The 15,213-nt window shown below is 39.6% G+C and overlaps 1 protein-coding gene across 1 annotated transcript in view; it reads right to left on the reverse strand.

Annotated features, from left to right (window-relative positions):
• slit3 (slit homolog 3) overlaps positions 1-15,213 on the reverse strand; it is a 239,948-nt gene that overhangs the window by 59,563 nt on the left and 165,172 nt on the right. Inside the window, exons 8-12 of the mRNA XM_082554652.1 lie at positions 10,087-10,158; positions 6,146-6,309; positions 5,032-5,176; positions 2,018-2,089; positions 1,124-1,195 (exon numbers count right to left, since the gene is read on the reverse strand). Of these exons, the coding sequence (XP_082410778.1) occupies positions 1,124-1,195; positions 2,018-2,089; positions 5,032-5,176; positions 6,146-6,309; positions 10,087-10,158 (525 nt within the window). The remainder of the gene's footprint in view (positions 1-1,123; positions 1,196-2,017; positions 2,090-5,031; positions 5,177-6,145; positions 6,310-10,086; positions 10,159-15,213) is intronic.

Below are 15,213 nucleotides of genomic sequence, written 5' to 3' on the forward strand. Positions count from 1 at the left end.
GTGATGCTACTGAAAGAAGATATCCTGTACACATTTCTGAGACACATCACCCTAAGTCCAATTTTTAAATAGCTTACTGTGTTAATGTTGTTGATCAATGGAGAGCTATAGATTTTTGGTCTTTGTTTAAGTTAAGAATTGAAAAATTGTTTCAGCCAGTAACAGAAAAGAACACTTAGTCTACCTGAAAACATCTAAATAATAAAATCTGCAGATACACTCGATTCGCCAACTACTTGAAATGACACTGTAAACTAAAATACCCTCATTGTTATTATTGTATTTCTTAGCCTGACCCATCTTCCATTAAATTACAACTATTCAGCTCTCCAAAAGGCAAGAAAGACGCTCAGTGCATCTCCTAGGAATGAAAAAGTCATCATGTTCACTCAACTGGAAAAACTATTTTAGTTGGAAGAACTGAAATTGTGTTGCAATCAAAGACAAAAAGCTGTCTGTTTCCAGTGGAAACCATTTTTTTAAACTTCTGTCAGATGAAAACATGGACATCACAGTCACGTTGAAACTAAGGCTTTTCTCACTATGCATACTGCTTTTTACAATTGATCTCATTTATTAGTCAAAGACCGAAATTAGGTTTGAGATGTGCTTCCAGTTGCAGTTGCATAATTTAAGTCACTGGAACAGTTGTATGTGTTGTAACCTTGTGCTTGAGCAGGACTCCAGTGCAGAGGTTTAGCCTCCCAGTGACATTCCTGCGTATGTGTGTGTAAGTGCGTGTGCTTGTTTGTGCATATACATGTTCAGTCGTAACACCCAGTAGGGTTCACCTTGTCTGCCCCTTCTTGTCTGTCTCATTTTCATGCTCCAGATTGATTCAAATTAAACTGTCCTTCATGTTCTTATCACTTTCACCCTCAGAGACAGACACACACAGACATAGTGAGTGATCACAGACATGCACAATTGCATACACAACAACATATTCACAGATGCACGTACAGAACATACACACATTCGGCTGCACTGTGTTCCCCTTGTCAGCATCAACTGTGACAACATTTTTATTTGCTTAATGTCTGGAAATGCAATTACTTTTCTGTCTGGATGTGTGTTTGTGTACATGTCTGTGTCCGTTTACATGCACATGTGTCATACTTACAATGAGGTGAGTGAGCGAAGGCCACTGAAAGCATCGGCAGCAATGTCAGAAATCTGGTTCTTACTCAAGTCACTGGGGAGAAAGAGTGGGAGAGTGTGTGTGTGTGTGTGTGTGAGATTACTCTAATACACAGCAATGGGGTTCATTTTTGTGCGAATGTCCTAGAACTGTATGAAAAATGATTATGCGAGAGTACATCAGCAGAGGTCATGGCACGGGGACAAGAGTAAGAAAGAGGGGACTGAATATATAAGTAAATGAGGGCAAGCGAGAAAATGGAAGCAGTGACATGTTAAGTGCAGTTCATGTCAGTCAGTTTTGACTGTTGTAAGATATATTGTTAAACACTGCTGCTGAGGAGAGGTTAACACTGTGAGCAGGCGGGTGAATAACCTTGTAACCTTGCACGTGTTTAGCATTTTCGGGCATCTGCATGATAACAACTTTTCCAGTATTAATCTTTATATCTGTATGACTGTGTACATAGTATATTAGTTATTAGTTATATTAGTTTCTGTCATAATTTGGTAAGATGATGGTTGAGGAAAAACCTCAATCATAGGTCCTTATAGTGAGGTATAATGATTCTGGTATTTCTTAATCTTACTTGAAAATCTAGTAGTGGGCTTTTTAAAGCTTTTTAAAGCCTTTGTGTACATATGCAATTTTTCAGTGGTTAATTGGCCTTTTTTATATCTATTTACAACACTTATACCATTCAGTCATGGCATAATAACACTAAGATTAGCAATCATAAAAAATATCTTAGAAAGTAGACATTTGTTTAGAATGTAGTTTGCCTAAAACTTGTTTAATATATTGAACATTATTATTTAATACTTGTGTGTATTTGCATGTGTTTAGATGTATGCAGGTCGTTCCAGACAGACTCACATCCTCTTGAGTTTCTTGTAGGCAGAAAAGGCTCCAGCAGGGACACTTTTAATCAAGTTCTGCTCCAGACGACTGTAGAGAGAGAGAGGAACAGAGACAGGAATAAAAATAGAGAAATGGAGAAGATATTTAAACTTTTTAATTACTGAAAAGATCATTTACGTCAACATAAAAAGAAACATTAAATTATGAATTTCCAATACATATATATCAACTGGACACAGTAAGCTCGTTTTTTCTACTTCCAAGGTTATAATAAAGTCCTGTTTAGCCGCCACCAAAGCCAAACGCAAGTGCACAAAAAGTTCAAAAGGTGGCTGTTCCAATCAACATCTACAAAATATTTCTGCAGGTGAGTCAGTGCTTTATAGCAGATGCGGGCCAAGGTCGCTCAGTGTGAAATGTTGTCTTGAGTTTTGCAGCTCAGCAGTAATGTGTTTACATAGAGTCATTCTGATGTGAGTGTAGAAGAAGAAAAAGGCTCTGATGAAAATCTGGACTACTGACAACAAAACTTGTACTTCTAATGAAATTAAGGCCAAAGGGGCAGTATGTAATGAGATATGATGAATGGGAACTGAAACATTAAAATGAATGTTAATAGGTTTTTCTACAAACTGTCCATGAACAGTTTTAAAGCAGTTACATGTACAGAATAATCTTTTCAAATATAGTTTAAATTTGAATCTCCAATAGATTCCTCGATCATTCTCCTCTGTAAATGCAACGCCACTGTCTTTACAAACAGACTGAAAATTTCTCAGCTTTTTCAAAAGGACCAAAGGGAACTCCATCATTTTTTCTGGAAGGCTGCAGACCTATTAGATCATACTGGTAGTAATACTCTATTATCACATAGGGAGCCATCAAAACTAGGCACACAGCCGACATTTGGGAAAATTTACTACAGTTTAGCTTCTGCTCTCCTGATGGTCAAGGAAACCCATTCAACTGTTCATGTATTCTTCATGTCTCCATGGTGTTGTGATGACAAGGAGGGAAAAATGAACACACAAAAAAAATTAATTACTGTTTTATTAAAATGAGTATTTAATAAAAAGTCACAGGAGTAAGATAGAAAATGAGTCAAAAAATTGTGGACAAAAGAGAGAAGACAAAAGGCGAAAGGGAAAATCATAGGAGAGGAGTGGGAAAGGAGGGCAATAAAAAGGAAATCAGAGGAGTGGAAAAGTGGAGACAACAGGGGAGAGGAGAGGGAAAATCAGGAGAAAAGAGGAGGATGCAGCGAGGTCCCAAGGCCATCCACAGGGTCAGCTGTCAGGATGATAAATGGAAACTAATCCACCCTTCTTCTTCTTCTTTTCATCCTTCTCTTCAGCCTCCCACCCAGTCATCCTCCTTACTTTAACTCACCATCCCACTCTTTCTTCCCTGATGGCAATTGTATCTGTGCATCATGTTTAAAATCACTGTTTTGAGCCACTGTAGTCAATTCAGAGTTCTAAATAACAAATTATAGTATGGACTCAAAGACTCATTTTATGTGGATAAACTTTATCTTAGTGTGCCAATTTGTGACCGCTGTGTTTTATGAAAACGGACGTTGTCCTGACTTTGAATGCAGCGCAGGTCTTACACTACAGATGCCTGTTTCTTGGCTTGTGTTGCCCTTTAGATTTCATCACTTCACTCCCTGGCAGCCAACAGCACTTTATTTCAACTCAGGGGTCAAAATAAATCAATGTATGGATACTGACAAAGACAATCTGCACACACAACAAGTTACAAATTACACGTAGGGGTAGCTAAACAAGCCTTAGACAAAGACACTTAGAGGCTCAATATCAAAGGATGTATTAAAAAAAGAGACATTTTAAAAAGCTATATAAAAAAATCTATAAGGTTAGGAGGCAATTAAACAACAACAGGAACAGGAGATGAGTTTGGCAGGTTAGCCAGTGTGTTAACAATGGGCTGATTGTGCACGTATACAGAGATGTAGAAAAGAGCACAGACATTAACGTCTGTTGGAGTCAGATATTTGTTGAGGCAAACATGACAATAAAAATTATATTGGTTTTATATTTAACTTGAAAAGTTATGTTAAGATATTTAAAGTGTAGAGTTATACAATGACTCTAAAAGGATCCAGACATGTAGCAGTGATCCTTGGCACTGCCATTCAGAAGGATGACTTTGTCTCCATTAAAGGAATGACAATACATCATCCTATTATACTCTATTGTTTCGTGCTGCAGCAGCAACATTCATTATCACAGATCCAATGCTAATGCTGTGCATGTGTGTGTGTGCGTGTATGTCTGTCTGTGTGTGCATGCCCTGGAGATTTTATAAGGTGTTGTTGTACTTATGGCTCAATCCAAATACACACCTGTATGTGTGTTTTTTGTTTTGTTTTTTTCAAAGTACAGACTTTATTTGTGCAAACAAAACTACTGTGTCTGCATATGTGTGGATTGGTGTGTGCGTGACTTTGTGAGAATCTATTACTTATGCTGGGGAGGTATAACGGTATTGGTGTGCAGTTGCGGGCAAGAATTGCTCCTTTACTCACAGAGCAATCAACCAGCTGTCCTCTGTGCAAACAAACAGGGTACAGCGATCAATACGGATATCAAACACGTCCCCCTGTGGCGCGTGTGTGTGTTTAAATCGGTGTGTAAAAGAAAGGAAGAGCGTGAGAGAAAGACGAGGAAAAGTGTGGAGCTTAGGTGTAGTCTAAAACAAACTATCACAGCAAAACTCACAATGTGCCACAGCTGGGGATAGATTGGAGGCCTAATTTATCGTTTTATATCTTATAATGCTCAAAAGAGTTGGTGTAAACTTTTACACGTACGTAAACATGACCAAATCACTGGTATGTGGCTAGAATGCAATTTCCAAAACACCCAGTAAAAGTGTAGAAATATTGAGACATATACATACATGTCCAGGAAACGCACGTTATCCCCATCTGCAATAGAATGAACCCACGATACAAGACACATATACATATGAATTTGCAGAATTAGCAAGTAAAGCAGTCTTACATCTCCACAATGCCTTCAGGGAGGTTTACTGGAATTTCAGTAAGGCCTTTACGACGACAGTCCACTATGTTGTTGTTACAGCTGCAGCTGGGTGGGCAAACGGTTACCTGAGGAGCACAAGTCCTGGACTCGGTCTGGGCTGGACCTGTAGAAAGCAATATACAGATATGAGATTGGTTTCTTTATTTTTTGTTTTTTTAATTTGCAATTACAATCAGCCAAATATGAGGATGAAAAAAAGCTGATGCTGTTGTTTGGTTTCTAAAGCAACCTGCACTACATTCTTCACAAGATGCTATCTTTTGAGATGAAACGGGATTATTCGCTAAACATTACCTGGCCAAGATATGCCTACCTAATATCGCTAGAGTAAGCAGGAATACAGGATAGACATACAGAGAAGAGAAAGGGAAAGCAGGTAAATGGTGAAAAGTGGAAAGATGGGATAAAAATAGTGAACAAATAAAAAAAGAGAAAGAGCGGTCTCTTATTGACAGTAAGTGAGGAGAATGGAGAAAAGTGCAATGAGAGGTGCTTTTCTGTGTAGCTTGTAGGCAGAAAAAAATGAGACTTAAGGCTAATAAAGAGAGCGCAGCCTGGCAGTCTATTAGCGCAGAAAGCTGAATCAGAAGCCTGTAAACATTGCCTGTGCTATCTGCAGCTGATAACACTACTGCTCTTACTGTGGCTTTTTAGCTGATTACACGCTCTACATGCTGTAATTCTGTCAGTGTAATAAACTCAATGCTGAGCTGTCTGGAGACGATAACAACCCTGCGTATAATACCGCCTTTAGTTTTACTATATTCTCTATATTGTATACCTCAACAGCACAGAGTCAACTGCCAACAGCTCTACAGTGAACACTGGCTCATTTCTAAATTATGTACTACCCATGCATCACTCTTCCTCAAAAATTCAGGTTAACTTCATGAGATGAATGCTATATTTATGCATCAGTATGATGTAACTGCAGCCGAGCAAAGAGAAGGACCCAAAAGTGTTTTATTTCAGTGTCAATGAAAATAGACTAACCACCATTAAAAATAGTGATATCAGAGTGTAAAGATCTGTCGCTGAAGCACTGTGTGTAAATTTGTTGTTGTCAACTCACCATTGCAGACAAAATCTTTCTTCTGCACATCTGGGACGTTGAGGCCCCTCATGTGGGCAGGGGCCATGCACTGGGTGAAGGGAGCCAAGCCCCGCCTGGCTCTGAGCCAATCAGAGAGCCAGGACAACTGACAGTCACAGTGGAGGTTGTTGGAGTGCAGACGGCTGAAGTGAGATGGAGGAAAGAAAGGATGATAGATTTTTGTGTTTAAATACGATTATTATCCAATCCAAAATAATATTTGTGACTGGAAAAGAAATTCTTAACAACTCTGGGTACAACAGGTCAGAAGAACACATCACTAAGAGCGTTTGAGTCTGCATTCGAATAGAACAGACTGAATTTTTTGTTTTTACACATCTTTGCCAAGGATCTTAAGGCTACTTTTTAGCTGAAACATGACAACACATACTCTCAGAGTCCTTTAGTCAACCCTCATTTCTCCAAGGTCTGTGAGAATATGACTCCCTCTAGAGTGATGGAACACAACACTAAATCACAATTTCTTTAGAAACAAAAAAAATCCCTAAAACACAAAATAAGGAATTACAAAAGAAAGACAGAGACAGATCTTTAAAAAAATGAAGAAATTTAATTTGGTCAGATGGGAAACAGACCAAAAACAGGCCAAGCAATAATTAGAAACTATGAGTGCACAACAAGAGCAAGAGTGAAAATCACAAAATACATCTAAGGGTGGGGTAGGGGGGAAGGGGGGCAATTAGAAAAAGATCCTACTTGTTAATATGGCCTTATTTGGTTGTTTTGGCTTGTTTTATTGCCCAGAATGACAAAATGTGATTAACATGAACATGCCCTTTATAGAGGTGATTGATCTTAAAGAGCCTGGAATAAAGTCTTTTAGCAGCTATTTGGTTTTGGTGATGTTTTTGTGATGTTTTTGAGACGGCATTTAAAATATGTTTTTGTTTTTATTTTTGTAAAATCAGTGGCAACTTATTTTATGTAGCTATAATCAAAATGCTTTTGTTGTTGGGAATTGACAGAAGACATATACCAATTAGCCATATTCCCAAAAAAATACATAATGATGTTAAATGCAAAATTCTGTTGGGAAACCTTGACCCTCAATCTGATCGTGCATCAATGGTAAATTGACCTGGACCCTACTTCATAACCCACGAGACCCCAGAGGTCTTTTGCTCTAGTGACCTAGTGGGTAACAGCTATACTGCAGAGGAAATGTTGTGGCTGGCTGCTTATCATAACGACTATTCAACTGACCTTTACACTTAAGATAAGTAGAATTGTTATCAGGTGACAACATTGAGAATTGATTTCAAGTGATATTTAATGCATTTAAATTATTTAAGGAAACTTGTCACTCTAATAGGCTTTTTAAAATTCACTTGTAGCATTAATTAAAAGGTTCTGCTCTCTATAGAAAGCATCAGGTGTTGTTTCACGGAGCTCACTCTCTACAGGCTGCACTGGCTGGACTGTATTGGCACCTCGAGAGAGAGAGAGTGAGCGAGAGATGAGGAGGAGGAGGAGAAGGGTGGATGAACAGCAGAATGTCTTGTCAGCGTATTATATGCCAGCCGGGATATCTGGCCTTTCAGAAGACAGGCCTCCTTTTGTAATAAAGCAGAGGACAAATCCTGTTATGGAACAGAGATGGTCTCATTGATGCTAGCAGCGGGGGCAGTGGGTTTTAATACCGCTCTCCCATTATAAATCCAGTTTATAGTTGCACCCCTGCCTGGAGATAGCCACGTCCTGGCCCACCTCCGGCTCAGCCTTAATTACTGACAAGTAGGATTAAAACACAGGGGAGAATGGGAACAGGCAGGGGTATAGAGAGCTGTGTTTATGTGTGTGTGGACTGTTGTTTGTGTATAGCTTAAAGTCAGTTTGAATGCATCTGTTGATGTTGTTGGTTGCAAGTGACTAGAGGCATTGTGCAAGCTGGTTAGGTAAATGAATGTGTGTCTATATATATGTGTGTTTATTCTTAGAGTCATGCTGGGGGGCTACTGGACACATCTTGAGAACAGTTGTGCCCCAAATAACACCCACACAGTAAAGTAGCAGTAGGAGTTCTGATCTTTCCACTGGGTCAAGTTTATGAATGAAAGACACCATGATGTGATACCATTACTACTAATAGGCTACACGGACACTGAAGAAAAAGAGAAAGAAATATGGATTATAGCTTCAGGGAAGGTGAACCACTTTTTCCTCAAAGAAGTTTTTACGCACACAAACACATACACGCACTTCTAGAACTTCTCTGCTAATCATATCAGGGACATCTCTAAAGATTTGATTGAATGAGTCGTTTTTATAAAGGCATCAAATTCAATACTGAGATCTGAGGGTGGCAAAAGAGAACGGTTAAAAAATTTAATAGAGAGAAAGATGCAAGACGGGGGGGGAAAGCAGAGGGGGATGGTTACTGGACGTAAAGGAGATGTGGTAGAGAGGTAGGGGACTAACATGAGGCATAGAAAGAAAGGGAGGGGTAGGAAAAATACAAGACGAGAAGAGTAACAGAATAAGACAAGTGCGGAAAAAAAAAGATTGAAAGGACAGAGGAAGCAATAAAATGATCCAGACTTTACCAGGAAGGAGAAAACCAATGGAGATAATGAGGCGAGTAAAGACATTTTAGAGAAAAATGAAGGGAAGAAAGTGATTTAAAAAAAGCTGAGACATACTGTAGAAGATCGGAGGAAGATGGGACAAATATGAAGCAGAAACAGGGAAGAGGAAGAACGTGGAAATCAGAGGAGACAGTCACTCAGTGTTGACAGAAAACAGAAGCGGATGAGGGTCTCTGATTAAAAGATATTGGATATTGGTAACTCTGTACTCAATCTGCTGGCAACTGTGTAGCTGTGCTGCTGCCTGAAATCCAATTTTAAAAGCCTGATTTCAAGCTGTATTGCCACTAGAGTTGCAGCAGCATGCAAGAAAAATGGAAACCCCGCTATGTGATTGGCTATTGATGGCTGTTGTCGGTCAAAAGTTGAAGCACAAAAATGGCTGTGAAAGATAAATGGATCTGTGTAAATGTTATCCTGCTTGTATTTAGCTGGGTTTTATGTTTAAAAATCCCCATTTCAAAATGTTAAGTAGAGCGGTGTGACCACACAAGAGCCTCTCAGAAAATGATGATTCGGGGAGGAAATCCCATTTGGTGCATGCCATGGTTTGGCAGAATTCAACCCCAGTGTGGCCAGAAGGAATGCAACCCACGGTCTGTCTCACAGAAAGTCCCACGAGATTACGATTAGAGACTCCCTCGAGATGTTGTGCCATCACCTTGGCAACTGAAAGATCTCTTTCACACAACTAAGCAGAAAATGCACACATACACACAAACAAATCAAAGCCCCCTTTAAATCAGTCAGAGATGATAATTTGGCTTGGGTTCATCTTGGACCACAATAGTGTGTTTGTATGTGTGTGTGTTCACATCAGTAACATCAGTAAAGGAGGTTTCTTTTAATGAATCAAAGCAGATTGAACTATAGAGCCTAAACAAGTCTTTCTTGTGGCATTAATGAGGTTACCATTACTCAAGCGTGCATGTGTGTGTCTGCGTGGTACATGCACATATTTGTATTCATCTCTGTGTATTTGTCTGAAAGTCTTTATGTGCCTGTGTGTACGTAATGGCCACATGATTATTCACAGTCATGAAACAATAGAAGAGTCAGTCTCTTATTATGGCAAGATTAGCCAATCACACACTCTGCCTCCATCCTTTATATGTGTGCATTTTATTATGTGGTATGAGTATGGAACTATGCATCACCTATGTAGTGGTCCGTTGTGAGTTGAGTCATGTGTACAAGGTGTGTATTAATATGTAATAAAACAGTAACAGAGTCCTTGTGTATCAGTGTCTAGAGTATATGTTTGAAGATTTCTCTTTGTGCTTGATTGTGCATGTCAGAGTGTGTAATACTCACAGTGTCCGCAGCTTTGGCATGTGGTTGAAGCTGGATAGTGGGATGAGGGTGATGTTGTTGTTGTTGAGAGTGCTGGACACACAAAAACAGAGGGACAGGAAATCAGAGATGCAGTTTTTTTTACCAAAAGCCAATCTTGGTGCAACTCACTGGCCTTAAAATCGTCAGAATATATTTCATTGAAATAGAAGGTTTAAATCCCTGTCATAGTCACTTTATTGTTAGTTCTGCAATATGTAAGCGACATACACAGGATCAAAATATTGTTTCCCCTGGACTCAGAAGAATGAATGAAAAATAAAAATAACATAGCTACAAAAATATGTGATACAGGTATTAAAATAAAGAAGTATCACAGTGTCAATACTCCCACTACTTCTCAAAAAATTAATAAATGATAGGGGACACAGGTGGGGATGGGTATCGAAACCAGGTTCTTGTTGAGAACCGGTTCCCACTGTTTCAATTCCTTGGAGTTGTTTGCCATTTTTGCAAACGATTCCCTTATCGATTCCAGTCGCCACGAATGACGTCACCACGTTGCGGAGCGTCATTTACCTGGCAGGAAACACGGTTATAAGTTTGGTTATACTTTACGAGAATGGATGACAACAGGGCAACTTGCAATACTTGCAAAGTAGATATTTCATTTAAGGGAGGAAACACTACGAACATGCAAAAGCATTTGCTCACAAAACACGCAATGACCTTAAATGAATGTCGTGCTTTTAATTCCGCTCCGGACTCGTGAATCTCAACCCAGCAGCAGCGGTAACGTTTGCACGTCCTCTCCCGTTAATGCGGCAGGTAAATAATCAACTAACAGTGCATATTATGTTAGTGTGATCTGCCTTATTACAAAACCTGCCATTACTGTGCATTTAGGTGACCATGATGAGACAGACAGTCTGGCTCAGATGCTGGCAGTTCTCGCTGCAGTCTGCCGGTAGCGTCTCCTTTCAGGCCGGGATAGACGAATGTCACCGAGCAGTGACTCAGTTTGTGGTCAAAGGCTTGCACCCATTTGCCATAGCAGATGATTTCCAGTAAGTGAATGTGTTTAATTGTAGGCAGGGACATTACTGGATATTCTTGTGTAATTGCTACAGAATAATTTATGTTACACTTTGTTATTGCTACAGAAGAATATTTATTTTATTATTTTACATTTACAATGTTTTTTCCTGGAGACCCTGTGACACCCCATTGAAGAGCCGTAGGCTGGATCTCTTAAGATCTCACTGTTGGGTTTGTAAGGCCATGTTACTCCTAAATTTCTATCTTGTTCAAAGAGAAGATATAAAAGAAAGTTCTAAGCTAATCGATCTTAGTGTTCTCCTTTTTAAAAAGAATCGATAAGAGAATCAATAAATACTCGAATCGTTAAACAGAATCGAAAATGGAATCGGAATCGTGAAAATCTTATCAATACCCATCCCTAGACACAGGTTTCAAACAGGTTTCAGAGCTGTGAATCGAGAACCCTGAAAAGATTCAAAGTACATCTGAGGAGTTCCAATAAAGAATAAAGAGTTCTTCCAAAAAGCAGCCTATAAGAGGGAAAACAATCTTTGTTGTTCAACTATTATATTTAACCAAACGTTACAGCTCAACATGAGTAAATTATTATATTTACCAAGTATTTGAAATTTAACTCTGAATGGTTGTAAGAATTTACTTCTTCATCCATCTGTTTTCTACCATTTATCAGGGTCCGGGTTGTGGAGGAAGCAGTCTAAGAACACTTGCTGAATTCCTTTTCCCCAGCGACCGCCTCAAGCTCTTATGGGGGAATACTGAGGCATTCCCAAGACAGCTGAAAGATGTAATCTCTCCAGTGTGCTCTGGGTCTGCCCCACTGACTCCCCCAGTTGGACATGCTCAAAACATTTCACCTAGATAACTGAACCACAATGAATTTTGCTAGATATTTAGTCAGTTTACTAAGGAAAAAAACACACACAGGATGGCTTATTGCTCTCAATAAAAGCCATCAATTTCATTTTAAATCTCTTCAAAACAAAATGTTTGAATTTAGACATTTTGATTATGTGCAACGCCATCATATGCATACAGAGCATATACTGTTATTTCATTATTTATTAATACATGTACGTATAAACCCACACTCTTTGTTCAAAGCCTCTTCTCGTATATCTCATAAGCAGGTCACCTCTGTCTCTGCCTATTAGCTGCCTCATATTGTACACTGTGTCTCATATCTAGTATCGACATAAAGCGGAATGAAAAACAAGGCTGACTGTCATTACAGCCAAACACGCACATACACACAGCGTTTATTGATTCTCTGAATTTTTTTTTTCTGAGGATATGGACAGAAAAATGCAGAAAATACCAGTGATCAATCAGTCTTAATCCTAGAAGGAAAGTACATGTGGTAGGCAGGACATAGATATGTGGCAATTAAAAAAGAAAACTACTGTTGTTGATATTGTGCCACCAGATTAACACTGGTGTGTCCTTCTAATGACTTTATAAGACTCTGAAACTCTACTAGCAGCAGGTGATCACTCAGAACAATTTTGTACTGATTTGCAGTGATTTTTCCTTCTAAAGGGGACAAGTGAATGGTAAATGGTAAATGGCCTGTATTTATATAGCGCTTTACTCGTCCCTAAGGACCCCAAAGCGCTTTACATATCCAGTCATCCACCCATTCACACACACATTCATACACTGGTGATGGCAAGCTACATTGTAGCCACAGCCACCCTGGGGCGCACTGACAGAGGCGAGGCTGCCGGACACTGGCGCCACCGGGCCCTCTGACCACCACCAGTAGGCAACGGGTGAAGTGTCTTGCCCAAGGACACAACGACCAAGGCTGTCCAAGCCGGGGCTCGAACCGGCAACCTTCCGATTACAAGGCGAACTCCCAACTCTTGAGCCACGATCGCCAAATATGCCAGCAAAATGCCCTCTTAGCGTAACAAAGTGATGAATGTCTTTAATGAGGTTTTAAGGGTTCTGTTTTTCCCTTTTATATGTCCCATTCCATTCATCCATTCGCTTCCGCTTATCCTTTTCAGGGTCGCGGGAGGCGCTGGAGCCTATCCCAGCTGTCATAGGGCGAGAGGCAGGGTACACCCTGGACAGGTCGCCAGTCTGTCGCGGGGCTAACACATAGGGACAGACAACCATTCACACTCACATTCACTCCTAGTGGCAATTTGAATTATCCAATTAACCTATCCCCACAAGCTGCATGTCTTTGGACGGTGGGAGGAAGCCGGAGTACCCGGAGGGAACCCACGCAAACACGGGGAGAACATGCAAACTCCACACAGAAAGACCCCGGCCTGATGGTGGAATTGAACTCAGGACCTTCTTGCTGTGCGGCAACAGTGCTAACCACCGTGCCACCGTGCTGCCTTATATGTCACCTTTCTAAAACAACTAAAGCTCTAACTATACTTTCTGTGTCCATGAGTCTTCAAGGGTCGACTTGGGTCCAAGTCAAATTTCGTCACTAGATGGAGAGCACAAGGGATGTTCAGATATCTGCTTGTTTTTCATGACCCAACAAATTTATCCACTAAGAATTTACGTCACAATATACCAATTTCACTTCCCAGATGGCGACTTCAAGTGGACTTGACTTCTCAAGAGCAAGAGCACATAATTAAGCTGTAAATAAGCATCCACAAGTTCATCCAAATTAAAATACATTAAAAGTAGAAGTAAAAGTGGAAGATTTTACTTTTATGTGTTTTTATTTATAAAAATATTATTTTACATTGAATTAAAAACAGATTTTGTACCACTGATTCTATATAATCAAAATAGACAGAAACTTCCAAATGGATGTGGGGAGAACATAAAAAAAAATTATGACCTCCTTCATCAGAACATGCAGGACTGTTCAAATGGCCTGAAGTCAATTTTTCACGGGACAAAGTACACAGTGAAGTCATGAGTTAATGAATGATCCTTGTTACAATAGAATACCCGGGATTTCCAAAATTTATATTACATTATAATTTTTCTGGAGGCTTGTTGAAGCCAACATCCACACAAGCCAGTGCAACCATTTTCTTTGTTTTTTTCCCCCAAGTTTCATGGATCATTAATTTTACTGGATAGAAAATGGGCCTAGTTTACTTTACATATCACCCGAAACCTTGTGTATTCAAAGAGTCATTGTTTCGAGAAGAATGAAGACTGAGTGGTCATTTTTTTATATCTGGAACCCGTTCATTTTTCATGTTTGACAGTGTGTTTTTAATGCTTTAAGACAAGGACGAGGTCAAATTTCTCTGACAAATGGCCGAATTTCAGGATGAAAGGATTTTTCACAGCATCTGCATTATGTTTATGCTTAAACATACAGTGTCACCCAGGTTTGATTTCAACCACAAAAATCAAGGATGGTTTATTTTACATACTGTACTGTCGTCACTGGTCCAAATAGGTTCATTACAGGGGGGTTTGCTGTGTTTTTACTAACACCCACTCAGCCTTAAAATAGACTGTTTTTGCTTCACTCTGTTGATGTTACTACTTTTCTTTCTCGTTAATTCTTTCTCCTTCCGATTCTCTTTCCACATTCTCCTCCCTGCCAGTATAGCCTCAGTGGCCTTGGTAGACGGATAAAGTTTCACACTCACTCTCAAATACACACACACACACACACACACACACATCGGGAGCACTGCTATGGTCAGCCCTGTCAGGAGTGATTCCACCCAGTATATATAATTTAATTGTGGAATAACAATAATTTCCCCCCGCAATTTCCCTGTCAGTTATTTTCCCACTCACCCTGTTCAGCCCCCTTCACTTCTTTCTGCCTTAATAAAGTAGTGACTGTACTGACTTACGCCAAGGTAAACACTAAATACATCATTTAAAAGTCCATGACTATGTTTTATATTGTGGCCATGTTTCCCAGCGCATTTTACACGCCTTAAGCCACAACTACGCCTGCAAAAGAAAATGAGGTATTCCTTGATTTGAAGGGATCTTAAAAAAAATGCAAAGAGAGGAATTGTGAGACGCTGAGTGATTGTTAGATAAGACATGAAATTATTTTGCTTACTTAAGTTACTTATGTTTGGCCAATGGTTTTGTTGCTTCCAGCTGTTTGAGGGAGGCTTTTCTTTAAGT

Source organism: Aulonocara stuartgranti (genome assembly GCF_965226115.1).
Source record: "Aulonocara stuartgranti genome assembly, chromosome: 2".
Taxonomy (NCBI): Eukaryota; Metazoa; Chordata; class Actinopteri; order Cichliformes; family Cichlidae; genus Aulonocara; species Aulonocara stuartgranti.